The following is a 27,698-nucleotide window of genomic DNA, read 5'->3' as shown; positions in this document are numbered from 1 at the left end:
TGAATTGAGTCCTGAAGTTCTATGAGATTATTGCATTGTCTTTTATACACTTGATCTTGTATATACCCCCATAAAATTATTTATTTATTTATTAACGGTATCCACCAATTTTCCAAAAATAAAATAATACAAAAGATACTAATATTAATTCAACTGAAGCTTGATAATAGTAAGACATAAATCAATGTTACCAATTAATTTAAAGAAACACGTTAATTTAATAAAAAACAATTTATTTGTAATTTTTTTGTTTTTTTGTTATAAATAGCCATGGCCTCCCATTAAATTATGAATTTGATCATTTAAATTTAGAAAATTGTTATTTTTTTGCGTATTTTTAAAAATAAGTACATACTGTTATATATTTTTAAAAAGGTAAAAAAGGTCAATATTATGAACTATAAATATACAGGGTATTCCATTATAAAAAAACATAAGCTATTATTTAGGGTTATTACTCAGAAACTATTGATCAAAAAAAATATATATATCTACACCACTGGATTCAACGGAAAAAAATCTATAAGAATGAATTTTTACTTACAAAAACTTTAAAGATAACGGAAATACGACAGGAGACCCAAAATGCAAAAATTTCAAAAATGCCCTGTATCTTAAAAAATAAAAAGGCTATGACAATTTTGTTATAACAGCATCTTTAGTATTACGAAAAAGTAGCACAGTGTCGCGAAAACCGCAACTCTCTATCTCTAAAAATAACGGAGATATCCCGCAAAAGTATCCAAAATGGGACACCCTGTACATGTTCTCAAGATCAAGATCTGGGGCTTTTTTGTCTTTATTTAATGTGGGTTCATTTTGAGATGGACGATTTATTTCAAGAAAATTATAATATCTCATTTTGATCTGTTGATGATTTAACAGCTTGCCTCTTGCCCTTAATTTGATTTATAGTAATGGCACAGAATTGGACATTACTATGAATTCGCCGAATGGACAGTTACATATTGTCTGGACTGTTGGTCTACAATTAAAAGTATACAATATTATCTCTAATTAGTTGCCATAAACCCTGTGCGGAATTATTCTACTAACAATAATTTACAAATATATTGTTGGACACAGATTTTAGTTGTAATATTGTAAAAGCAAATCATTTTTCATATTTGCACCTATACCTACATGGGTTTATATATCATGCCTAAGCTTTTCTATGAAGCACCCTATATATTTTTGGATAAAAAGAATGGTGTTTTTTTTGTTATTTTTATTTACTAAGTTTTATAAAAACTCTTGACAGCTTAATTAGCGAGTTAGTCATTGATTGCATAAATGTAATTTCTAATGAATTTCTATAATAATTTTCAATGCATTTCTTTTGAAAATAAAACTTAATAAATGGCTCGTCGCTAATCCTTAAGACTTAAGATTATAGATGTTCTTCTAAGGGGATAACTAAAACATAAAATTTATTATGATATACCATGAAATAAGTTCATATTTAGTAACTCATTTGAACATAAAACATTTATACTCAGCAAAATTCGACTGCCATTCATAGGGAAACTATTTAAAATATATTAGAAGTCGTGGTGGATATATTGAAACAACTTGTTTTCTAAAAGTTCGTTTTGTTTATATAAACCCCTTTAGGTATATATGCAAATAAAACAATAACGTTGTACTATAACATTTCCTTTTTTGTTATGATTTTTTAGAATTATTCTACACATTAACTACCATAAATTAAAAAAAAGCTAATATGCACTACTACTTTTTCTACTGGTTTGAAACACTAAGAGCTAAGATTTTTGGATAAAATAAAGAAAAAAAAAAACTTTTAAAAGAATAAATGTTACCTGTTAACTAAAAATTATATTTTTTTAATTATTAAAGTTACATAAAAATTTAACCATATGTATAAACTGTCTTGATAATCATTATTTACCTTCCATTATATGGCAATAATAATTTTTTAAAAAGTCTGACACGTTCAGTATAGACATTAATAAGCATATATAAACTATAAGTTATAACAAAAACAATAAAACTTGTATTTTAGCCACAAAGGCGCGTTTCAAAAGAAAAATCACACAGAAAAGAGTTAATAAGTATTTTGTACTCACCCAGCTGTAACAGGTTGACGGTTAATATCAACATTATCGGGCTGTGAATAATATTCTTTAGCATGTTGCGGCTGAATTATTAATTCGCTGCTTATGTAAGATGGGGCTGAAAAGAAAAAAAAACGATATTCAACCTAGTGCTTTATGAGTTACCATAAATTACTTAAAGGAAATTTGTTACTGGATCCACCTCTACGTTTCTTAACTGTTTCATCTATGATTTAATTTATTTTTGTATATAATTTTAAGGACAAATATTGAAAATATTTTAAATACATTATCGTATTAAATGACATGGCCCATAGTTCGCTTTTCCAAAATTATATCTTATTTCTATAATTTTTTCTTATTTGATTTTAATTAAAATGACGAAAGGAGTTCTACTAAAAGGAGCCTCTAGAAGAAAAAGTGGCTTTTTCATCTTGAATGCTTACAAAAATTCCTCATTGAAATAAAGTATAAAAGCATATGTACATCTGAAAAGTGCAGACGATTAATATTTATTTGACTTTAATGTTTATTTTGGCTCTCACTTCTAGGATGGCTTTTTTTAATAAATAAATATAATTTTAGCTAGTTCGCCAGTTTTAATTAAAAAAAAACGGTACTAAATGAACGATTTCGATAAAAATGGCAATTTTGCCTATTTCGGGCACACGATGTATTCTCGACCAAAAATCCGAAAATATCTAACGGTGAAATGCGCGCGTATAGTAATAGAAACGGAATCTGGATACAGCACGATCCTGGACCGCCGGTCTCCTATAAATACACGCCTGCCAGTTTCCTAATTTCAGTCGTATTCGAGCTTTCGAGCTGAACTTTTTTCTGTCTTGTGTGAGTGACTAGTAAACAACCTCAGACAACATGTGTGACGACGATGTTGCGGCTCTCGTTGTTGACAACGGCTCCGGTATGTGCAAAGCTGGTTTCGCCGGCGATGACGCACCCCGTGCCGTCTTCCCATCAATCGTGGGTCGCCCCAGGCATCAGGGAGTCATGGTCGGTATGGGACAAAAGGATTCATACGTAGGAGATGAAGCCCAAAGCAAAAGAGGTATCCTCACTTTGAAATATCCCATTGAACACGGTATCATCACCAACTGGGATGATATGGAAAAAATCTGGCATCACACCTTTTACAATGAACTCCGTGTTGCCCCAGAAGAGCACCCAGTCCTCTTGACTGAAGCCCCATTGAACCCCAAGGCTAACAGAGAAAAGATGACCCAAATCATGTTTGAAACCTTTAACACCCCTGCTATGTACGTAGCAATCCAAGCCGTACTCTCCTTGTACGCTTCCGGTCGTACCACCGGTATCGTCTTGGACTCTGGCGATGGTGTAACCCACACCGTCCCAATTTATGAAGGTTATGCTCTTCCCCACGCCATCCTTCGTTTGGACTTGGCCGGTCGTGACTTGACCGACTACCTCATGAAGATCTTGACTGAAAGAGGTTACTCATTCACCACCACCGCTGAAAGGGAAATCGTCCGTGACATCAAGGAAAAACTTTGCTATGTCGCCCTCGACTTCGAACAGGAAATGGCCACTGCCGCCGCCTCCACTTCCCTCGAAAAAAGCTACGAATTGCCCGATGGTCAGGTCATCACCATCGGTAACGAGAGATTCCGTTGCCCAGAAGCCCTCTTCCAACCTTCCTTCTTGGGTATGGAATCTTGTGGTATCCACGAAACCGTATACAACTCGATCATGAAGTGCGATGTTGACATCAGGAAAGACTTGTACGCCAACACTGTGCTTTCCGGAGGTACCACCATGTACCCTGGTATCGCCGACAGGATGCAAAAAGAAATCACCGCTCTTGCCCCAAGCACCATCAAGATCAAGATCATCGCTCCCCCAGAAAGGAAATACTCCGTATGGATCGGTGGATCCATCTTGGCTTCCCTCTCTACCTTCCAACAGATGTGGATCTCCAAGCAAGAATACGACGAATCTGGCCCTGGAATCGTTCACCGCAAGTGCTTCTAAGCAATGTAGTTTTAAGGTGATTTTTTCAGACGGTTTTTATTCTGTATTAACATCTAGAGTTCCAATGCTAAAATGTGACCGTGGTTGTACTGCCAAACAGACAATATTTTACAAAAACACCCTGTATATATTTAACACCCTGAATGTTATGATAAATTTACTTTATTGTATATTTTTATTACCTAAATTAGTAATATACCTGCCTTTCTTTTAGGATATTTCTATTGACTTGTTATTATTATGTTTATAATATGTATTTTTTTAATAAATATTTTGAGTTAATATATCGTGTATCTTTAAAATATCTTATAGTTGCCCGAAACAAAATATGTTATTTTAAGCTCTGTATTGAAAACAACTCCTAATAAGGTTATAGAAACTTACCCATGGAATTTCGATTGTATTCGCTTTTCTCGTCATGCGTGACGTCCATTCTCATGGAATCGTCACCCAAGGATTTCATATCGTCCACAGTCATGTATTTATATTGCTGTTGGTCGCCCAAAATCGGATCGTCACCTATAGATTATAAAAAAAATTGATTTTTAATGCTTTTTTAACTAAAAAGGTGTATTTAAATAGACTGGTGGAAAACTTTATGTTGTCAAAAAACTAATCCTATAAAATAGCTCTTAAAAATAAATTTTAATACAAGATATATTGAATGTGAATATAAAAAAAACTGATATATAACAGGGAAATGCCGACGTTATTTGAAAACAAAAAAAAACAAACAAGGTATGTATTATATTTGTGTGTAACTTTTCCTAAATTTATAGCGGATTTCATGGCAATCGTTTTTTCTTTAATTGATATTTTTAATGGAAAAAAGAATATGGCAGTCTAATCTTTTTAATAACTTATAGTTAAATCTCATTTTTATATTTAAATTTCGACAATGAGCCCACATGCCACAATTTGTGCTGTAGTTTGCCAATAATTGATACTCTTTTAGCATATTTGTTATAAAGTTTTGTTTTGCAAATAAATAAATAAAATTAAGAAAAAATAGTTTTTTCTATATTTTATTCACGGATATGGATACTTTGTGGAAATACTAGATTGAAAACTCTTCTAAAATTAAATCAAAATATATACAGGGATCCGCCGGCCACATATAGGGAGGACCAAAATAATGCGACTTTCCTTATGCCATTTTTTAATTGGGCGCTCGGTATTCAATATACAGGGCGTCAAAATGAGAAATATAAAATCGTTTTTTTGAAGTAAATCGAGTGTTTCATAAGATATTTAATTAAAATTTGGTGTGAGGGGGTTTTTTAGAACGAGAAATTGAAATCCGTTTACGGATTCGTTATACCTTGTAGAGGGCGCCACCTCCGATATAATGGATGTGTTAAAAATACCAAAACTTTTTTGTAACTCTGTATAATAAAGTTTTAGTAAAAAATTCTAATTTTTCAATCTTTCCTTGTAAAAAAAGTATTCTTAATAAATGCCGGCCTGAGAATCCGTTTATTAGATATTGTTTACATTCCTTTTGTCTTCTTTATTAGATTTAAAGATTTATAATCTATATAAATCCATATTTCTTTAATATGTAGTATTTACCACCTTTGTACATATTTTGGCCAATCATGCCTTGGCGCTGCGCCGCTAGATGGCTAATATTTATTTTACCGTGTGGTATGACAGTCCACAAGCGGTCATGATGTGGGGCGGGGGCTGTGGTGTCTTGAGTAGAGATGTTAAGGAATAGCGTTTTAATGTACCTATTCCGACCTGTACCAGTTCTACATGTAAACCTATTCCAAATACCTATTACAGCTCCAACCTATTCCTAACAAATAAATTGCAAGACAACCGTGGCGCTGCTGGCGGTATCACAGGTTTTCAAAGAATTAGCGGTTATGTTTTTCAATTTTATTATTTTTGGACAGGTAATTTCTAGAACAATAATTTCAAGCATTTACGAACAATGTTTAGTTTAACGTAAAGAGCTAATCAAAGATGTAATGGCAGTTTGTTTGACAACATATTGTTGGACTTCCGCAAACAATGAAAACTTTATGGGAGTCACAATACACTTCATAGATAAAAAAATGTATATTCAAACCATTCTTCTGAAATGCGCCGTATTTGATCAGTCTCATACAAGTGCCAATCGAAATGCGGAACTAAGAACCATAGCAGAGGAATGGGGCATTGAAAAAAATATATTTTAGCAATATCTGATAATGCGGCCAATGTGAAAAGTGCCATTACAAATGGGCTGGGATGGAAGTTCGTCGGATGCTACGCCCATACTCTTAATCTCCTAGTTCGCGATTCACTCACTGAAGTAGCAGGCACTCTAGAGAAAGTGAAAACTATAGTTTGATTAATGAAGTTTCAGGAGAATATTGATTTAAAAACCCCTAAGAAACTTCTACAGGATGTGGTTGCGAGGTGGAACTCCACCTACTACATGGTCGAGCAATTTATTGATATTGGATACCTCTTCCTCAATTGATATTGGATAAATGAGCCCTTCTAAAGGAACTGAAAGTTATTTCGGAGCCCTTTGAGGATGCTACTCGTGTTATTCGTGGACAAAAATATCTACTAGCTTCTTTTAGATATGCAGTGAGCTTCTAAAAATTGAAATGAGCACATCTGCCAAGACGATAATTAAAAAATTGCAAAGCGGCCTTCGTAATAGAGTGAAAAATGTGGAATATAGTAATTCATTAGTAGTAACCACATACTTAGACCCACGTTTTAAGAGTTTGGCATTTAAAAATAATGACGCTTTAGAAAGAGTAAAGAAGAATATTATAGCAGAGTTGAGTGACATTATATATAAAAAAGATCCGGTAAAAATACTTGAGACTCATCAACCATCTACAAGCAATGTAAAAGATAATTTAATTATAAAAACAACTTTTTTAGTACGGGATATATTTGACAAAATTATTTCTAAAAAAAAAATTCAAATACCCAGTAGTTCTACCTCTAGGGCAATCTTAGAAGTACAGGTATTTGGAGGACGCTATTTTTATCCGAAAAAAGGACCCATTGGAATGGTGTAGGGAACATGGGTATATATATCCCAATTTAAGTGTACTTGCTAAACAAAAATTATGTGCTATTGTGACGTCGGTTCCATGTGAAAGTTTATTTTCAAAAGCAGGTGAAATTTTAAGTGACCGTCGCTGTCGTCTTAAGGCAAAACATCTATGAAATTTATTATTTTTAAACTTTAACGCCAAATTTTGTAAGTAGAAAAAGTCAAAGAAATTTTTCCAAAATTTTTACTGTTTTATTATTGAATTTTTGTTTTTGTTATTTTTTAAATAATACATATTTTGTATTATTTAGTTTTGTTTATTTTTCTTTAATATTGTTAGCCATTAACCTTTCTTTTGATGGAAATTTAGAGCTTTTTTAGCATATAGGTACTTATACCTATTATCTAAAAATAAATACTGACTCAATAAAACCAAGTAAGTGTACTAATTTAATAAAAAACTCGGAATAATAATAATAATAATAATAATAATAATAATAATAATTTCTTTATTGCTTTCAAGATCTAATTTAAATAGACAATAGCAACGTCACAAAACGAACAAAATTGAAATTTGATAACATCTACACAGTACATACTGCTAATAAAAATAGTAAGAACAAAAAGATAATGTTGGACATAATATTGGGTGCATTACCTTACCACATATATCTCAAGTATGATACATTATGAAAATAAATAAATTAATAAACATACCCTTAATATTAATCATAATACACATTTAAAATTGTAAATCGAAACTATAGATACACTTGCCCAACAGATACCTTGCAGTGTCTTTCCTAAACTTCATGATATTTTTCTCTTGCCTTAGGGCGAGAGGTAATCTATTATATGTTTTAATAGCAGCAAAGGCAGGAGATCTTTGAAAAAAGGCAGAGTGATGAGTTGGGACACTCAGTTCAGCTCTCCCCCTTGTCACAATAGACATACCCTCAGCATAATGATCTTCATTAGTTTGAAAAAGATGCAGGTGTTTCTTTGCAAAAATAGCTAACATAAGAATGTACAGAGCTGGAACAGTGAGTAGACAAAGCTTAGTAAAATAAGTCCTACAAGACGTTTGTGGTGTGAGTCTGAGCATGCATCTTATGATCCGTTTTTGTGCTATAAAGACTGACACGGCGTCAGTTGAAGATCCCCAAAACATCACACTATAAGTGATTAGAGATTGGACCGAAGCATAGTAAATTTGCTTCAGACAATTTAGGGAAAGCTCTTCTCGTAGACGCCTTATTAACGCGCAGAAACTATTTAGTTTTTTGCCAAGAGTGTCTATGTGTGGGACCCATGTGAGACAGGAGTCAATTTGTATACCAAGGAATTTTAAGGAAGCTACCTCTTGAAGAGACTTTTTTTCAAACTTTACAAGTAGGGAATTTTGAGGTAAAGTTTTGGAGAATGTCACTAGCCCGGTTTTATCAGCATTTAGCTTCAGAGCATGATTGTCACACCACTCCTGCATCCTCTCTACCACCTGAGAAGCTCTGACAGATAGTTCTTCAATCAGATGTTCTGACAAGATTATGGAAGTGTCATCAGCATATTGGTTGATAAAACACCCTGGAAAACACTCACTGAGACCATTTACATATAATATGAATAGTACTGGGCCTAGGATTGAACCCTGAGGCACTCCCTGTACCACCAAGGATGACGCTGAGTAAACATATGTACCATTACCAGAGCCAAGGCAAACTGTTCCCTCTAATCTAAATAAGAGGCTATAAGTCTGGCACAGTTTCCCCTCAGTCCACAATTTCCAAGGATTGACAGCAGTAGACCATGGTTGATTGTGTCGAATGCTTTCGATAAATCGAAAAAGAGTCCGGCAACTTTTTCTTTTTTGTCAACATTTTCAATCACAAAGGATATAAGCTTGTAAACTGCCAACTGGGTTGAATGATTGGGCCTAAAACCAAACTGGCTATCTGAAAGAATAGTTTGCCTTTTTAAAAAGTTCATAATACGGATATAAATGACTCGCTCAAAGATTTTTGATATTGAAGAAAGAAGAGATATTGGTCGATAGTTTTCTACATCCTGCTCATCACCCTTATTTTTAAAAATTGGAAGAACTTTCGCCTTTTTTAGTTTAGATGGAAAGATTCCCATGTGCAGACAGGCATTTATTATGTGAGCTAGAGGCACATCTATATGGTGACTAACTTTTTTGAGTATGTTTATTGGTATTTCATCAAGACCAGCAGAGTATTTATTTGGCAAGGCTGATAGAATATGCTGAATTCCTTTGAATCTGTGGGAAAGAGAAAAATAGTGGGGATGTGGCTTCCTTTAGGCAATTGACCAGAAATTGAAGGAGTAAGAGATGAAGCATTAAATTTCTTCAAAAATATGTTGGCTATCTCATCCAAATTTTCAATAATTTCATTATTGCTAGAATTTAGGGTGACAGGTTTAGATGACTTTGACTTATTTGAGCATTGATTGAAAATAGTCCAAGCAGTTTTAGTTTTGTTATTTGAACAGATAATCTTGTTTTCATTTAAAGAAGTTTTATAGTTAGAAATAAATTTTTTATATTCTTTTTTTTCTTTTTTATATTGATTATAAACTGCCTCACTATTTGTTTCTTTGTACCATACATACAGATCTTTAATATGACTAGAATAATTTTTAATTTCAGAGTTTACCCATTTTTTATCAGGATCCTTTATTCTGTGGCTACTTAGAGGAAATGTTACATTAAAATAGTAATAGCAAATATTATAAAACCAATCATATTTTAGATCGACTTCAGTGCAGTTATATACATCTTCCCAGGATTCATGTGTTAAAAGATCATTAAACTTCTTAATGTTGTTTTCTGTGTATGGACGTTTCTTTTTAAGTACTGGCTTAATAATAACTTTGCTCTTCTGACTTTTTCTATGATACACTATCCGCAGAAGCAGAATCGCCAAGTCAAAACTAATTCGACAATCCGAGTACTGAAACTGATTCGTATTATTCGGAACCAAATCACCAAACAAAAATCGCCATTATTATTTTACAGGGACTGGCGCACTCGGAACAGGTATTTCTGATTTCTGGTAATAAGTACGCGGAATAGCCCGCTGAAACTTATTTCAGTTCCACTGTAACAACTCTAGTCTTGAGAAATTAAACAAACGTGTTTTGGAGATTCCCGAGTTATTTGAGTCTGAGTATTCTAAACATGGTCCTTCTCACCGTGATATATCTTAACCTATGGGTAATTGAGTAAGCTACAAGATGTAGTATTTGTGAAAACGTTATTTCGAAAATTGAGCCGAAATTTCTGTGTAAGTCTTCAATCGACTTCGACGAGCGGTGTTCAACAGCAGCCATTAAAGTGTAAAAGTGAAGAATTCTTATAGTCCGGAAGCAAACATCAGGGAAGCCAGAGTAAGTCCTTTCCAATGTTTCCTTTCCTTTATTGAGTAAACTGTTAGCTTCTGTTTAATTTGTGGTGTTTTCAAATAAATTAAATAAAATTAAATAAAAAATATTTATTTTGTTTCCTCATATTTTCAAGATGGCGGAGGAACTTAAGCGTTGACAAAAAAAGAGGTATTATTAAAAGTAAGCAAACAATATTTAAAAATTATTTTGAGACCGTAAAACAATGCATTTCATGTGTAGAACCTGAAAATACTGATAAGCATGTTATTTTAGAGCTGTTGTGTCTTGAGAAATTAAACAAACGTGTTTTGGAGATTCCCGAGTTTTTTTGAGTCTGAGTATTCTAAACAGATATCTTAATTTTAAAATCTAGATACTTCTTTCTAAACAAATAGGCTGACCTCGGCCACCACCAAGTTTTTACGTACTATCAAAGTGATAAACTTAAACGCTTCTGACGCTCCTAACAAGCTTCTCAATTACTCCTTAAATAAATCTATATTTTTTAATTACATATTTGTATTTGGTGTGTTTTCTTACAACTTATAAAACCATAATGTCTCATAGACCAAGAAACATACACTTTTCCGAATTGGCGGATATTGTTATAATGTTTGGTAAGTTTTAGATATTATTGTAAATAGTAAATACCAGTCAATTCTCAACTAGGAAAATGTGACTCCAATGCTAGTTTAGCCGCTAGACGCTATGCCCAGACATTCCCAAACCGATTTCATCCCAAAAGAAAATATTTTATAAATTTGATTAACCGCCTAAGGACTGGAAGTTTTAGCGAAAAACGTTTCAACCATCAGGGCAAGAGGAAGAAATTTTAAGAATTGTCGAAGAATCACCAAACATTAGTACTAGGGTTTTGGCTGAACGGGTGAGAAATATTGGGAAAACCGAGACACATAATATTTTATGGAGTCAACAACTTGACCCATTTCATCGTCAAAAAGTACAAGGTCTTTTTCCTGACGATCCCGAGGCTAGACTTGCTTTTTGTAGATGGTGATGTGAAACGAATAATAGAAATGTAGGTGATTCATTTCTGTTGTTTCTACAAGAAATACTGCCTGATTTGCTTAATGATTTACCTCTAAATTTAAGACAAAATCTTTGATTTCAACTCGACATGCTCCGGCTCGTTTTGCTATATATATTAGAAACTACTTACATCAAGTATTTCCTAATCGCTGGATTGGTCGGGGTCGCGATGCTCCTGTTCCGTGGCCACCCCCTTCGCCCGACCTTACACTATTGGATTTTTTAGTCTGGGGATGTATAAAAGATTTTGTGTATATGGTTTCGATTTTAAACGAGAATCATTTGAGGGAAAGAATCATTGCAGCTGGAGAGCATTTCAGGTTGAAACCAAATATTTTATACAAAGCCTTAGATTTTCTTTAATAAGCAGGGGAGTAAAATTACCATCAATGAAACAATCGAACAATTATCTATCAAGTCGTAGACGTGTTAAATACGGTTCCTCAACTATAAGTCTAGGAGAACTGGAGCGATGGATATTAAATCATACAGCAGTTCCCGAGGACATACACCAAGTGTTTACGTACTTTCTTATTATATATTCGAGGATGAACCAATGTCCTTTCGCTTTGCATTGTCTGCAAAACATTTACTGGGGTTAGCAGAACGTCATGCAAACATTATCCATGCTGATGCGACATACAAGTTGATATGGCAAGGGTTCCCGGTATTAGTTGTAGGAACTACAGATAAACATAGAAAATTTTATCCGATATGTCTAGGAGTTTCGATAAACAAGCGTCAGGAAGATTTTACCATGTTATTTAATAGTTTAAAAGAACAGGTTTTGTTTGTATACGGACATTCTCTACAACCGTCGGTATTAGTTTGTGATGCCGCAAAGAGCATCCAAAATGCTTTTAGAGAAGTCTTTGGTCCTGAACCCATTGTAAGAATGTGTTGGGCACATGCAAAAATACACTTTTGTTGCAAAACCATTTTTGTTTTTGCATGTGCCCAAACAAAACCAGGGTTGAACAAACTTGCTCAGACAAAAACGCCCGAAAGAATATATTACAAGATATTGATGCTTTACAGTCCGTTACTTCTCGTGAACATTTTACTAGCGCATCACAGCTTTTTATGAGGAAATGGAAAACCCAAACTAATTTTATTAAATACTTCAAAGAAGAGTGGTTAACTCAAAAGCGCAATTAGTACCTAGGTGCTGCCCCAGGATCACCAGCCACAAACAACGCACTGGAATCGTTTAATAGAACCATAAAAGATAGCAATACATTAAGCGAAAGATTTCGTTTGTCTCGTTTTCTGGTTATCGCATCAGAGATGGTTAACGAATGGTCCTGCAAAACTACAGAGGAGTCCTTTTCAATTACTCCGTTTATTAAACTTCCTGATTGGACAAAAGCATATCAATGGGCAAAATTAGACAAAAAAATAATGGTGTTAGATGCTGACACGAAGAACAATGTCTATATAGTACCAGGAGGTCAAGTATTGGATGTTCAGGCTAAAAAACCTTGGGAAACTTTTGATGAATTCAAAGATTTTTTTTTCCACTTGGAGAGTAACAATTCCCAAGGAAAAAGATGATTGGATGAATGGTAGCTGCAATTGTCCACAGTTTTTTAAGATGTATATGTGCAAACATCTTCTGGGCCTAGCAATTAGATTAAAATATACAGTTCCGCCTGTAGAGGCAAAAAATATCCATATTGGACAAAAAAGAATGCGTGGACGTCCATCAAAATCCAAACCTGCTTTGGTAATTCAGTGATGTTTTTAATTTATTGAAGTCTTATTAATAATGGCATTTTTTGTTCTTTTTGTTTTATAAATAGAAGACAATTAAGTATATTTGTGATGCCTATTTTTGTTTTATTTTATGCTCACTAGCTTTTGTCATATTATAAAGTATGAATTTCAAACAGTTTTTAGAAGCTTTATTATTTAAATAGCTATCCAGATTAGTATAAAACAGTTGACAATACTAAATTTATTAGATGCTAAAGATTAGATGCTCAATAAGTATTTTTGTTGCTCCACCCAGTTTTTACACGTGCTAAAAAGTATAAAAACTGATGTTCGATTAAATACTACCCAAACAATTTTATATTTCTCATTTTGACGCCCTGTATATTGAATACCGAGTGCCCAATTAAAAAATGGCGTAACGAGAGTGGCATTATTTTGGTCCAACCTATATGTGGCCGGCGGATTGGCCTCCTTTTTCCGGACACCCTGTATATTTATTAAAAATATATATTTTGTGTTTCGTGTTTGTGATCCAATATCTTCAATATTGCGGAGATGTGTTGAGGGTCAAAAATAAAACAGAAACCTGTTTACCTAAATGTCGACGTTTCGACATACAAATATTAAGTCATCCTCAGGAGACTGAAATGCTTTATGTTTTTTTTTTATAAAATAATCACAGAGATGAAACAAAATAATTTTAAGTACATAAAAAACATTATTATAACAAATGTTTTTTACGTGTACAAAACCTAAAACAACAAAAAAAAAATCAAAAACCACGACACAATTAAAATTACATTTAAGTACAATACGTTAAGACGGGGTAATTACGGGTTTTGTGACGGTAATGCTCGGGCTGCTGCTAGAGAATTTCCTAACAGAGCACATTATCCTGATTACAGAGTGTTTCAAAATGTTCATAGGATATACGTGAATGGTCAAATTCCTGGCCAGCATTTGCCCAGAGAAAAAAGGCCTAGAGTTGATATTGGTGAAGATGAGATAATAAATATGGTAGCAGAAAATCCGACCATTAGTATTCGTCGTATAGCAAGGCGTTTGGGATTATCATCTTCATCGGTGCGTCGTATTTTGAGAAGAACTCTGTTACATCCATCCATATCATGTGCAACGGGTGCAAGCATTGTTACCCGGAGACTACGCCACAAGAGTACGATTTTGCAGGGATATGTTACGTCGCAACAGAACCGACCCTCAGTTTTTCCAAAGAATTTTGTGGAGCGACGAATCATTGTTTCAAAGGATAGGAATATTTAATATTCACAATTTACATCATTGGGAGTATGTTAACCCTATAATTGTGAGCGCTTCCCGTTTCCAACATCAATTTGGAATAAACATGTGGGCTGGAATAATTGAGGGTAAGTTAATTGGCCCTTTTGAATTACCAAGACGACTCAATGGCGAAAGCCGCCTCAATTTTTTACAAAATCATTTAAATGGCTTTCTAGAAGACGTATCCTTAGAAACACGTCGAAACATGTGGCTGCAGCATGATGTAGCTCCTCCACACTACGCTCGAGTAGTGAGAGTTTATATCAACCAACAGTTTCCAAATCGTTGGATTGGAAGGGGTGGGACTATCCGCTGACCACCGCGGTCCCCCGACCTTAACCCATTGGACTTCTTTTTGTGGGGTTATTTTAAAGAATTAGTTTACGCTACAGAAAGTCGCACTGAACAGGAATTGCGTCAAAAAATAGAAGAAGCGATCAGAGTGATGAATAACAACCAGCGGGGATTCCAACGGTTAAAAAGAAATTTTATTCGACGATGTAGATTATGTGTAAGGGTAGGCGGCAGACATTTTGAACATTTAATGTAGTTAATACCTTATTAATAATTAAATAAAAAAAATATTATTACCATTTCTTGTATTTTTGAAAAAATGTGGCAATGTTACAAATAAATTATTTTCCAATAGAAATTGGGTAAGACAAATCTGTATTCGAGTTCTTTAATTATGTTATGAAACTACAGCTCGGAAATATCGAAATGGCCAGTGAAATTTGGGTGCGCAGTGGCAAAATCCTCGAAAGCCCATTTTAGGCCGTTGGTTTATCATTTTCTGTCTTCATCGCACACTGACTCTCTCACTCTTTCTCTTCCCGCATCTCAAAGGCCATTTCGATATGGGCCAGTTGTACATTAATTTCTCAAGATTTTCTAAGGACGGGTCAGTTTTTTAAAGGTAATTAACCTTTGAATTGGTAACCTTGGTAATTAACTCATTGAATCAGCATCCATTAAAAAAAAATTATTCATATTTTTTGAAAACAAAACTTGTTTTTAAGATCATATTTTTCTTGACTAAAAGTAAACAGAGTTTTTGAAACTATTTTAAAATGAAAAGGGCACTCCTAAGAATCAAACATGACTAAAAACAAATCAGTAGAATAATCCGTTTATTTTGCATAACTTTTTTATTGTTGCCAGCATTCAATTTTAATAAAAAGTACAAAATATTAAATAACTTTTTAACTGTCAACAATTGGATAACAACATATAAAGTTATTTTAATTCAAAATGACCTCCCTCTTCTCCCCTTTAAGTTTGATCGTCGACTTTTGGGACACCCTGTATATTAGACACTTATATCCTTTACAAATTGGATCAACCATAATCACAAAACAAGATACTAAGGAAACTGTTTTAAATTTTTAATTCATATCATATGCTTCCTTATAGAATTGTTTATTAAAAATTTATTTATTATTTAATCAGGTTACATATACCGTTTAGTTTAACCAGTAATCGTCTTATTATTCTTAAAATTGTAAATTTTTCGTATTTTATTAAACCTTAAAAAGAGAAAACTATTATTTTTACTTATTTTTATTGACTATTCTGTACTATTCTTACATAAAACGGCATCTGATTAAAACAATTGCAAAAAAAGCTTTTATTTGTTTCATTACATATATAATGAGACAAAAATCTTGTTGAAATCTGTATTTCTATCAAATATTATTATATCATGTTGCCTAATTACCTTTATAATATGTGTATCAAAAATTATGTATTCGATATTTAATATTAACACACCCACGATAAAAAATCAATCAATGACACTTCCCAGAACAACACACAAAACCAAAATAACTGTGTAACACTTTGGGTGTGTTTTATAACAATTAACCCATAAATATGTAAGTAAAGCAATGCTTATTTTTGTTTTTATAGAATCATTTACCGATAAATCGCTGAAAATTTCGATAAGATAGTATAATAATTATTCGAGAGGATGTAACAAGTACTCGCTGATAAATTGACTGGTTACATAAATACTGTCTGTGGCTAAAAAAATTATTTTTATTTTTAATATATTGTATATTAATAGGATATTACCATAATTGAGCGGTATTATTAATTTAACGGCAAATCAGTGTTAACCTCGCGATATTTTTGAAGGAATGCCAGTCATATACTATTTTTAGAAACATACATCTTAAATAATAATGAATGTAAAAATTATTGTTATAATTAGCTACTGGCGGTTAGCTAAGCGATGACATCCTAATCTACTGTGTAACTTACCCTAAAGTGCTTCATTTAAGTTAGTTATTACCTAGATGCATAAAAAAAGCGATTTGCGACAAAATAGGTGTTATTCTGCCAGGATAGCTTATCCCGGAATTTTATGGACTCCTACAAGCCTATACATACCGGGTGGTGCGTCGCCGAGCGGAACATAGGAAAACCCATGTAAATTTTAAGGGGATCAATTATTGGCTTCCCTGTACATTTTATAGAAAAAATCTAAGATAACTTTTTAAAGAGACCAATCTGGAAAACCCTTGTGCAAAGTTTCAAAAAATTTTCATTTAAATGTAATTGCAAAATTAGCAAATTTTAGGTTCAGGTAAAACCAAACGGGCACCAGTAAAATGAATATTGTCACTGACGTGAGGAAAAGTGTCAATTAATCAGTGACAGTCGATATTTGAAAACAAGTATGAATTATTCAATCGACGAAAAAATAGCCATAATTAATAATAATTAAATTTTTACTTAATGTACGGTTGTGAGATTGATAAAACGAAAAAAAAAACATTTCTTGTATTGGGCTGTAAAGTCGAAATTATACCCATTTGTAATGACGTCATTTTTGTTTATCTTTGTTTAGCATATTCCAAACAGCGGCGACAACAAACTTTTGAAAAAAATTGGTGTCTGATGATTATTCATCTTATATACTAGGTTATGTGAAATATCCGTCACTGTCAATCAAAAATATTGGTCTGTCAACTTGTTCTTGAAAGTTATTTCGAAAAGTGTTAGATAATGCCTAAAAAAAATATAATAGGTATAATGAACAATCGCAGCTGATGATTTTAAATATATTGGCTTTTTTCCAACTGGAAAAGGAATAAGTCCGAAACGGAATTGCACTTCAAACTGAGAATGTGATACAGCGAGCCGCAGATGCAACAAAATTGAGCACAACAACGATCGCAAATATAAAGAAGAATGGGATAAAATCAGATCAGGATTACGCAGCCGGTATATCTTCCAAGCAAAAGACAGCAAAAACCAAAATTACAACATATTTGAAACCGGGACACAATTTATTCTATGTACGCCAGAAAAGAATATGTAATATTGGCAATAACAATAAAAGAAAAGTTCAGGGAAGAAATTGAATATTTTGAGTTTTTCATTAACTCCTTAAGAAGATGGATCAATAGTATAGGCTTCAAGTGGAAAAAATCAAATAACAGAAAATATTTGATAGACTTGCCAAATATTGTTCATAAAAGAATCCATTTTTTAAGGGAGTATATCAAAAATAGAAATGTAGGTCCGAAAGGTTTTACTCCAATTTTCATTGACTAGACGTGGATTTTTAGCAAGGGATCATTTCGTAGTAGGTGGCAAGATGGCACCAAGCACACGGATTAGATTTTTTTTTAAATAAAAACTATTGCCCTCGTAAGGGCCCTCTAACTTCATAATTACATCTGTTTCATAGTTTCATAGAATTTCTCTCTAAGACAATATGAGGGAATTTAACTCAATACACTACTCGTATGTGCATGGAACATTACTTATTAATTATAATAAATTTATGTTCTGGAAGAATGATTTCTAAAAGAAGAGAATTGAATTATCTTTTATTTTTAAGGTCATCGTTATATCGTGGTCCACGCCGGAACCAAAGATGGCTTCATCAAGGGTGCAAATTTTATATTCAAGAGTGGATTAAAGACGGGAGATTATCATGACAATATGAACAGGAAAAACTTCGAAAACAGGTTTAAAACTCAGCTGGTTCCAAATCTTCCCCCAAAGTCATGGACAATGCAAGTTACCATTCTGGTTTATTAGAAGAAATCCCGAGAAAATCTTGGACAAAGCAGAGACTGACCGAATGGTTGAAGAAAAAGAATATTGGCTTTCCAGAAAAAGCCATGAAAGATAAAATATGAAGTATTGCACGCAGAAACTGCCCTAGTGAAAAAAAGTACTTCCTTGATGAATATGTTAAACCTTTAGGACACAAAATTTTGCGACTGCCACCATATCAGTGCCAGTTTAATGCAATTGAAATGGTATGGTCGGAATGTAAACGAAAATATGATCAATATATTTCCAATTTTAAGGGGTCACCTTCAGATGTTCTGACTACATGGGAAAGGGTAATAAACGAAATTTCTATAGATCATTGGCAAAAATATAATTAAAAAGGCTTGAGAGGCAATACAAGTGTCTGATGCCTATGACATTCTGCCACTTGTGATTACTGACTGACGAAGACGACGATGACGAAGACAATATCTCTGATTTCAGTTCTGACTCTGACAATACTGACGAGATTGATTAAGCTTTTTTTGTTCTATCAAATTTTATTTTATGATCGTTGTTTAAGTATTCAATCATATCGTTGCAATTTCATTAACTTGGTGATGCAATATGGCGTGTTTTTTTTTGAGTTTGTATGTTTTATTTTTTGGAATGGTATTTTCATTTTAATGTGTTAACATATTCCTTCAAGCAGCATTTTTTTTTCATGAACAAGTAAATTAAATTGTCAGTATTTAAATTTTTCCCAGTGATTTAAAATAATTTTATACCATTATTCACAATTTTTGTAAGCTCGGTTTTGTTACGTCTACTGCTCGTGCCGAATTCTACTTTTCAAATATGTTGTAGATTTAGTTTTTGCGGTCTTTTGCTTGGAAAATATATGAGCAGCGTAATCCTGATCTGATTTTATCCCATTCATCTTTATATTTGCGATCGTTGTTGTCCTCAATTTTATTGCATCTGCGGCTCGCTCTATAACATTCTCAATTTGAAGTGCAATTCCGTTTCGGACTTGTTGTTTATGTCCGATTATTTATGATTAATTATAATATTTGTTAATTGTTAAGCTTGTTAATAATACAATAAATACTACAAGATTTTTTAAAATTTTTTGGGAATGAAAGTATATACACGAATATAAAAATATAATAATATGCTGCTAAAATAAATCATTTGTTAATTTCTGAACGTATAAAAATACATAGAAGACTATTAAGTTCTGAAGGTGATGGTAAAGTTTCTAATCTAATATTGATTGGCAAAAATATCTACGCCATACGTTTTTTCTCACCTGGATGACGTAACTACAAATGGGTATAATTTCGACTTTACGTCAGATTTGACAAAGCCTTATAACAAATGGTTTGCTGGTGTCTGGTTTTACCTGAACCAATAATTTGGTAATTTTGCAATTACATTTAATTGAATAATTCAAGATTCGCTTATTAATATTTTTTTAAACTTTGCACGACGGTTTGCTAGATTGGTCTTTTCAAAAAGTTATCTTACATTTTTTCTGTAAAATGTACAGGGATGCCAAAAATGTTCCGCTCGGCGACGCACCACCCAGTATATGAATGATATATCTTAATTTTTTTTTCCAATTTCAAAGATTTAAACCAGTGTTTATAATAATTATCTTTATACTACCGTACGTAAAATACTCACTTTACACACTTGCCAGGGGTTATAAAGTTAGACGTTTTACGCATTAATGCCTAAAAAAGTAATTTAACGTTTATTTGACATTTAGTTAAAAATTTCTTAATTAATTTAACGGTTTTTTACGAACTAGTGCGTTAAGTAATTTGGTATTTTTGATTCTTTTTTAATGATTTTTTCGGTAGTACAAAAAAATTTTGTATGTTACACGTGCGTGAAATTCCATTTTTTTATTTATGCATTCCTATTCATAAAAAAATTATAATTTTTCACAGTTGTTACATAAATAACTATTTTCTAAAAAAGTATTTTTACGCACTAGTGCGTAATTTGACGTTTATTTGACATTTTATTTAAAATTTGTCAAAAAAATGTTTTGAGGTTTTTTTACCGTAAACTCGTTTAAGTGCGTAAAGTCATTTGGTATTTTTGATTTTTTTTTTAATGTTTTCTTCGGTACTAGAAAATTTTTTGTATGTTACACATATGTAAAATCCCCATTTTTTTATTTATGGGAATTGTCGTCATGACAATTGACAAATTTCCCATTCATGAAAAAATATCATTTTACACACTTGTTACATAAATAACTACTTCAAATTTGTTTACGCACTAGTGCATAAAAAGTGAAACTTTATAAACCCTGGCAAGTATGTAAAGTAAGTCCTTTCTACACGGTAGTAAAAAATTTTTTCTTTAGAAATTATAAATTAAATGTCAAATAAATGTTAAATTACTTTGAACCGGGTGTACAACTAAGAGAGGTCGCCGGCCATATCTCAGTAACTAGTCATCCCACAGCATAGGGAAAAAATATTTCTTATAAAAGCGGCAAAGAGAAATCGTTGGAAATTATTTAAAATTTTAAACATTGAAATAGGAAAAATTGATTTTATTGAAAATATTCAAAGTGAATCCTTGAGAAGAATGATGCCATTTTGAAGTATGATAAGTTCTAAACATTTTTTAAAACTTTTTTTTTAGTCTGTCAAATAATAGTTGGGGGAAGGATTGAATATTTATATCTAAAATTGTTGATAACTTTTGATTGGCCTAACCAATTTTAACGAGCTTGCTTTTGTTTTTAAGAATAATTATCAGGCTTTTATGTGGTATAATTACTTAGCCGACTTGTAGTTGTTTTTTCTTGAGCGCTAGGGGCGGTGTGTGTTATTTTGGACTTTTTCAGAGATTTTCTGACAAATATTAAATACAACGATGTAATTTTTTTACTCCAGAACTCAAATTTTTGTAACAAATAAATTGTTTTATATTTTTAATGGTGTCCTAGATGCTCAACCTTTTTTTCCTTCATTTTCAATACACAGTCCAAGTCGTTCTTTCGTTGACAGAACCGCTGTCTGGATTTCTCCTGTGGGTAAGGAATTTATTGCATTGCGTATTCGGTCCTCCATGTCGTTTTTTTTTTGGGTGGGGTAGCAAAAACTAAATCTTCAATATACAGTCAGATCTGGGGATCGAGCAGGCCAAGAAAATATACTTCCTCTTCCTATCCACAAACGATACTGTCTGGTTAAGTATTGACGAACTTGAACTGCAAAATGTGCAGGGCAACCATCATGTTGGAAAATTATTTGCCCTCTTGTTTTCAAATCAACATCTTCCAGTAACTCCGGGAGATCATTTTGCAAAAAATTTAAATACACATTTCCAGAAAGTGTTTGAAAAAGAAAGGACCAATAATTTTTCCGCCAATAATGCCGCACCACACATTTACAGTCCATCTGCTTTGGTGTTTAGTCTCGCGGATCCAACAGAGATTTTCTTCCGCCCAATAATGCAGATTATGCAGGTTTATACCATCATCACTGCTAAATGATGCCTTGATGAGGTATCTTCTCTAACCATGTTCAACAGCCAATGACAAAAATTAAGTCTGTTATAAAAGTCTTTTTCGAGTAGAGCTTTGTGCAGAATCACGTGATATGGATGAAGTAAAAAGCAATAAATATAAGATATTAGGATGCTTATTAGTGTTGTAACAAATAAAAATAGGTACATGTGCTCTTTCAGAATATTTTCTACTGTACCGAGGGACATTCCCATTCCCTAGAAATATTTCGGATGCTTATATGAGGGTTTATTTCAATATATGCCAAAATATTTATAACGTTTGCCTCTATGCGCCCTCACTTTGTCTTGATGAATATTGCCGCGAATAATTAGTATTTCATTGTATCTAAGTATTTCTTAGCCTGGTAGCTAACCCGGTAAAGACTCTATGATTCAAGTGTCTTCTGTCAGGATATCTTTGGGCATATACAAGGTGTCCCAAAAGTCAACGATAAGCCGATAAAGGGCAATAGACCAGGTGCTCAGGGATTCAAAAAAAAAACTAAAAAAAATCTATCTTGAATACTATTTAAAGAAAAACCGAAAAAAATTGACACCCCCTGTTGCCTTTTTAGTACTGTGGCTACAAATTTTCGAATTTCTTAACAATTTTTTTTTAATGTAACCCTAAATAACCTTTCGATAAATTACAAAACTAAATTCAAACACAACTGTTCACATTTTTAAGAAATTATCAGATTTTTGCTTGTGCTGAAAATTGTGTCTTTTGACCATCATTTCCCAAATTTTACTAACCGTCCTGAAAATTACTTGACTGCTTGGCAAGTGATTTCAAAAGTTGGCGTATCTAATCTAGATTTCAAAAAGGTAAGATACTTGCTAGATTATTGCTTCAATAGGTGTGTATTTTTATTTGGATTTTGGATCTTTTCTGGACTATCGATACCTGTGTGATTGTGTAATTAGTAAATATAACCATGCCAGATCGTTATACTGCTCGGGAATATGCTAACATGCATCCTATCTATGGAGAATGTCGATGCAATGCTAAATCTGCCTTTAGACTGTATCGGCACATCGAATATTAAAAAGAAACCAGTTACATCCGTACCACGTACAACGAGTACAAAGTTTATTCCACAAGAATACCCGGCGAGACTTGAATTTTGTCAAATAATGTTGCAAAGACAGAGAAGATCCGCGAGTCTTGGAAAGAATTTTATGGTCCGATGAATCCACTTTTAAGAAGGATGGATACATAAATCTCCACAACTTACATGAGTGGCATGTGGAAAATCCACATTTACAGCGAGAGGACTGGTCACAATACCAGTTTAAAGTAAACATGTGGACAGGAGTTATTGGACCATTCGAGTTGCCGGAAAATTTGAACGCTGAAGTTTACCTAGATTTCTTGGAATATCATTTACCAAACTTACTAGAAAATGTGCCACTTAATATTTACCGAAACAGGTGGTTTCAACAAGACGGCTGCCCGGCCCACTATGCTCGTCCAGTAAGGGAATTTCTGGACAGAGAGTATCCGAACAGCTGAATAGGGTGGGGTGGAACAATCGCGTGGCCGCCACGCTCACCCGATTTAAATCCTTTGGATTTCTTTTATTGGGGAGCAATAAAAGACAAAGTCTACAACAATCCTATAGAAGAGGTAGCTGAACTGCGCCAAAAAATACAGGCAGCCGCTGAACAGATCAACAATTGAAGATTCGCCCGATTAATAACGCGATCTTCTCTAAAAAGGATTAGAATGCGTATTAGGAATGAGGGCAAACAATTTGAGCATTTGTTGTAACTCTAATAAAGTTTTATTTCATTTAGTTTGATTTTGTTATTATTTATTTTGACTATAAAATTAACTTAGCTTAGAGCAGCGGCGTACATTTGACTATGTACTAAAAAATAAAATACACACCTATTGAAGCAATAATCTAGCAAGTATCTTACCATTTTGAAATCTAGATTAGATACGCCAATTTTTGAAATCACTTGCCAAACAGTGAAGTAATTTTCTTTTCCAGAACAGTTAGTTAAATTTGGGAAATAATAATGGTCAAAAGACACAATTTTCAACACAAGTTGCGCAAAAATATGATAATTTCGTAAAAATGTGAACAGTTTTGTTTGAATTTAATTTTGTCATTTATCGCGGGTTATTCAGGGTTACATTGAAATAATAAAAATTGTTAAGAAATTCAAAAATTTCTAGCCACAGTACTAAAAAGATCAACAGGGGGTGTCAATTTTTTACGGTTTTTCTATGAATGCCTATAATTTTAAAAGTACTCAAGATAGATTTTTTTAGTATTTTTTTTTAATCCCTGAGCACCTGGTCTATTGCCCTTTTTCGGCTTATCGTTGACTTTTGGGACACCCTGTATACGGGTTGCAATACGTGCATTTTGCATTAACTCAAAATACACTGCTAGCATATCAAAAGCTGTCGTTTGGAATTACGTTTGGCATTTTCAAAAACTTAAATGATTTCAAAAACTGTCTTCGACGTTACATTGGACATCTATCATAAACGTTTTATCATGGCCCCTAACATATTTATCAAATTCATTTGCTTACTATTGACTATGTGGCGCAATAATGTCAGCGTGGCGACAGATTTTATTGTTCAAAAATATTTTAATTTATAATTTTGAAATAAAATAAGATATCAAGTTGCGGTTTGCGCCCGTTTCTATGTTTTTTCATGCTCTTTTAGCCTAAATGAAAAAAATTACATCGTTGTGTTTAATCTCTGCCAGAAAATCGCTGAAAAAAGACAAATTAAAACAAACCGCCCTCTAGCGCTCACATAATTTGACATTTAATTTATAATTTGTCAAAATTTTTTAAACGTTTTTTTTCCACACTAGTGCGTAAAGTAATTAACTTCTCATAAATTTTAAAAATATTGTAGCAAGTAAAAGGAAAATAATAGCCATAGGATACTTTACTCTAATACTTTTAATTTTATTTATGACCATTTTCGTGCAAAAATTAAAAAAAAAGTATTGCAGAGAGCACTACCTACAATTTAACAATAAAAAAAGGTTTACATGTTTGATAACTCAAGAATGTCAATGTCAAAACCGGAGAAAAGGTGAAATAAACGACCAAATATAAAAATTTTTAACAGAAACAATAGTTTGTATGTCAACGGTTAAGCTCTCAAAAGTTTCTTGACCATTCACTGAATTAAAAAAGTAAATGGTCCAGTCGAAAAATGAACTTTTGTCAAACTGACCCTCGGATTATGTCTGCGCAGACGTGTTAATATATTTTTCTAGTTTCAGCTGCTAAATTTGTTAGAATACTGATAATGGATTTTAAACTAATGACTCAAATTCAAATAATAGATGAATAAATGCAGAAGTTATATATTAGACTAACAAACTTACGTGTGTATGTCATTTGTCCTTGATAGAAGGGCAGATAAACGTGCTGCGCATGCGCCGGCCGACCGTAGGCCACTGGCGGCTCATCCATTCCGCCTGATGCATGCAACAATAATACCACACCGCCACCCTTTACTTATATATTTTTGACTTTTTTTTGTACAGTTTAATATAAGACAAGGTTCAAAGAAGCAGTATGAAATAGTACCGTTATTGAAAACTGCCATAAAAGAGCTTAAATTGGAATTATGCAGTTTGTAGTAGAAAATAGTCGTAATGCACTAAAGTTTTATAATGTATAGTGTATCGACGTTTATGTGCAACACACAATGCCGTGTGTTAAAAAAGTCCCGGACCACCTTAATCATTCGTGAAAACGCCCTTTTATGTAAAAGTCTCCCAAATAAAAATTATAGATCTCTCTCAGATCTCCATTACGAAGCTTGCATATACAGAAGGCATCCATAATTTTAATTTCCAATTTTAAGAAAGTTTTAATAACCACAATTTTATGTAACATATGCTGCATCTAACTTCAACAGATTAAAAGATATAATGGTTTAAAAAATTGTTATGTAAAATTTATATAATACAGAATAAAAAGAAACGAAACAAAAAAAAGTATTTGAACAATAAACCTATTTAATTAAATGTTCATAATGGCCCCCTGGAACGATATGACAATGTGCCTTTGTAGTAAAAAGCATTTGCTATGTAATACGGTTTATTTTTGGGCCGGTATGTTTGGTAATATATAAATAGGTCCATTTTTTATTGAAGATAATTTAAGTGCCACCCGATATCTGGATTTGCTGGAAAATCAGATAATACAGTACCAGAAATAAGAAGACTAAAGGCTAATGCAAATTTTCATCAAATGTGGTTTGAACAATATGGCGCCCTTATTCATTTTGAAGTTAATGTAAGAAAATTTTTAGATACGACTTTTCTATATCGTTGCATTGGCAGAAGAGGTGAAATTAAATGGGCAGCAAGAAGCCCTAATCTTTCACCCCTAGACCACTTTATCTGGGGTTTTTTAAAAATTTAAGGACAAAGTCGGAAAAGGTTAACGTATTACAAAGAGCAGAACGTGAATTGATAACTTCCGAGATGGTACAAAACGTATAAAAAATGCTTTTTACTACAATTTAGCACATTGTCAAACAGTTCAAGGGAGCCATTTTCAACAACTATAATTAAATAGGTGTATTGTTTAAATACTTTTTTTGTATAGTTTCGGTTTTTATGGGTTATTATTTGCATGTTTTATTTATAATAAATTTTATATTAAAATTTTTTACCCTTGTATCTTTTAATGTGTTAAAGTTAGGTATACCGTATGTTTGTTCCATAAAGTTTTATTTAAATTTTGCATAGAATCGGAAACTGCACATACCATTTCATTTAAAAAAAGGTAACTTGATCTCTACTACTGTTGTGATGCCTCCTGTATAGGTAAAGTTATCTTAGTAATGTAGATATGAAAGAGATCTAAAATTTTTATTTGGGACACTCTTTAATAAAAGGTCGCGTTCACGAATTATTAAGGAAGTCCGCGAATTAATAACACACAGGTAAAAAACGTTCAATGAATTTTGTAATTTTTTCCAGCTAAGAAGTAAGGTTTTGAAACTCGCAATTAGCAGATTGAAAACTATTTTTTTTTTTGGTAATTCTAAACTTTTTCTTTCTTGCTTGGAACCAATTTCTTTTTTAATTCCTCTCGCAGGTGTAAATTTGTTTACAGTAAGGAAACATCACCAAAGATTTTAAGTAATCTAAAATTATTAGAATCCTTTATAATTTTTTCTTGTAAAATTTCAATCATAAAAATAAAACGTTTCTTTTTTTTTAGATTTATTTTTTGGTATATGAATTTCTACTTTATACTTGTATTCAATAATATCAATTACTGAATACAAGTATTTTTATTATTATTATTATTTTTTTAAGTTGAACGAAAAATTTAATATAGCTACCTCAACGATCTATTTTGGGTTTCTTTTATCTTCAAAGGGACACTTGTGATTTAATGACGGATAAATTCAATAAAAGACATAGTATAGTATTTTCTTTTGAAAAAATACTTGGAGTCGATTTTATTTTTGAATCATAAATTAATAAATTACATTCCACATTCTTAAAATCTATTTTATCAAATGCTGGAAGTAGCCGCTATTAACAGTATTTCAAACTAGTTATAACCAGCCATTT

General features: G+C 32.7%; 2 protein-coding genes across 11 annotated transcripts in view; one reads left to right on the top strand and one right to left on the bottom strand.

The window, feature by feature from the left end:
• Positions 1-27,698, bottom strand: part of LOC126736209 (ankyrin-3-like) — a 231,734-nt gene that overhangs the window by 82,973 nt on the left and 121,063 nt on the right. For 9 of the 10 annotated variants that reach the window (XR_007660643.1, XR_007660632.1, XR_007660633.1 and 6 more), the window contains exons 16-18: positions 25,485-25,577; positions 4,470-4,604; positions 2,088-2,193 (exon numbers count right to left, since the gene is read on the bottom strand). Coding sequence is in view for 6 of the 10 variants with exons in the window: in XM_050440509.1 (XP_050296466.1) it covers positions 2,088-2,193; positions 4,470-4,604; positions 25,485-25,577 (334 nt within the window). In the remaining 4 variants the exon portion in view is untranslated. The remainder of the gene's footprint in view (positions 1-2,087; positions 2,194-4,469; positions 4,605-25,484; positions 25,578-27,698) is intronic. The other variant, XM_050440494.1, reaches the window with a different exon arrangement.
• On the top strand, positions 2,876-4,303 carry LOC126736252 (actin, muscle). Its single transcript, XM_050440525.1, has one exon. The coding sequence runs from the start codon at positions 2,955-2,957 to the stop codon at positions 4,083-4,085; it is 1,131 nt and encodes a 376-aa protein (XP_050296482.1). The 5' UTR covers positions 2,876-2,954; the 3' UTR covers positions 4,086-4,303.

This window comes from Anthonomus grandis, chromosome 1, assembly GCF_022605725.1.
Source record: "Anthonomus grandis grandis chromosome 1, icAntGran1.3, whole genome shotgun sequence".
In the NCBI taxonomy this organism is placed as follows: domain Eukaryota; kingdom Metazoa; phylum Arthropoda; class Insecta; order Coleoptera; family Curculionidae; genus Anthonomus; species Anthonomus grandis.
Note: the sequence above shows the minus strand (reverse complement) of the source record. Positions and strands in the feature narration are given on the sequence as shown.

What these genes read in the sequence shown, in the direction of transcription:
- LOC126736252 (XM_050440525.1), top strand. Translation starts at nt 2,955, where the DNA reads ATGTGTGACGACGATGTTGCGGCTCTCGTTGTTGACAACGGCTCCGGT.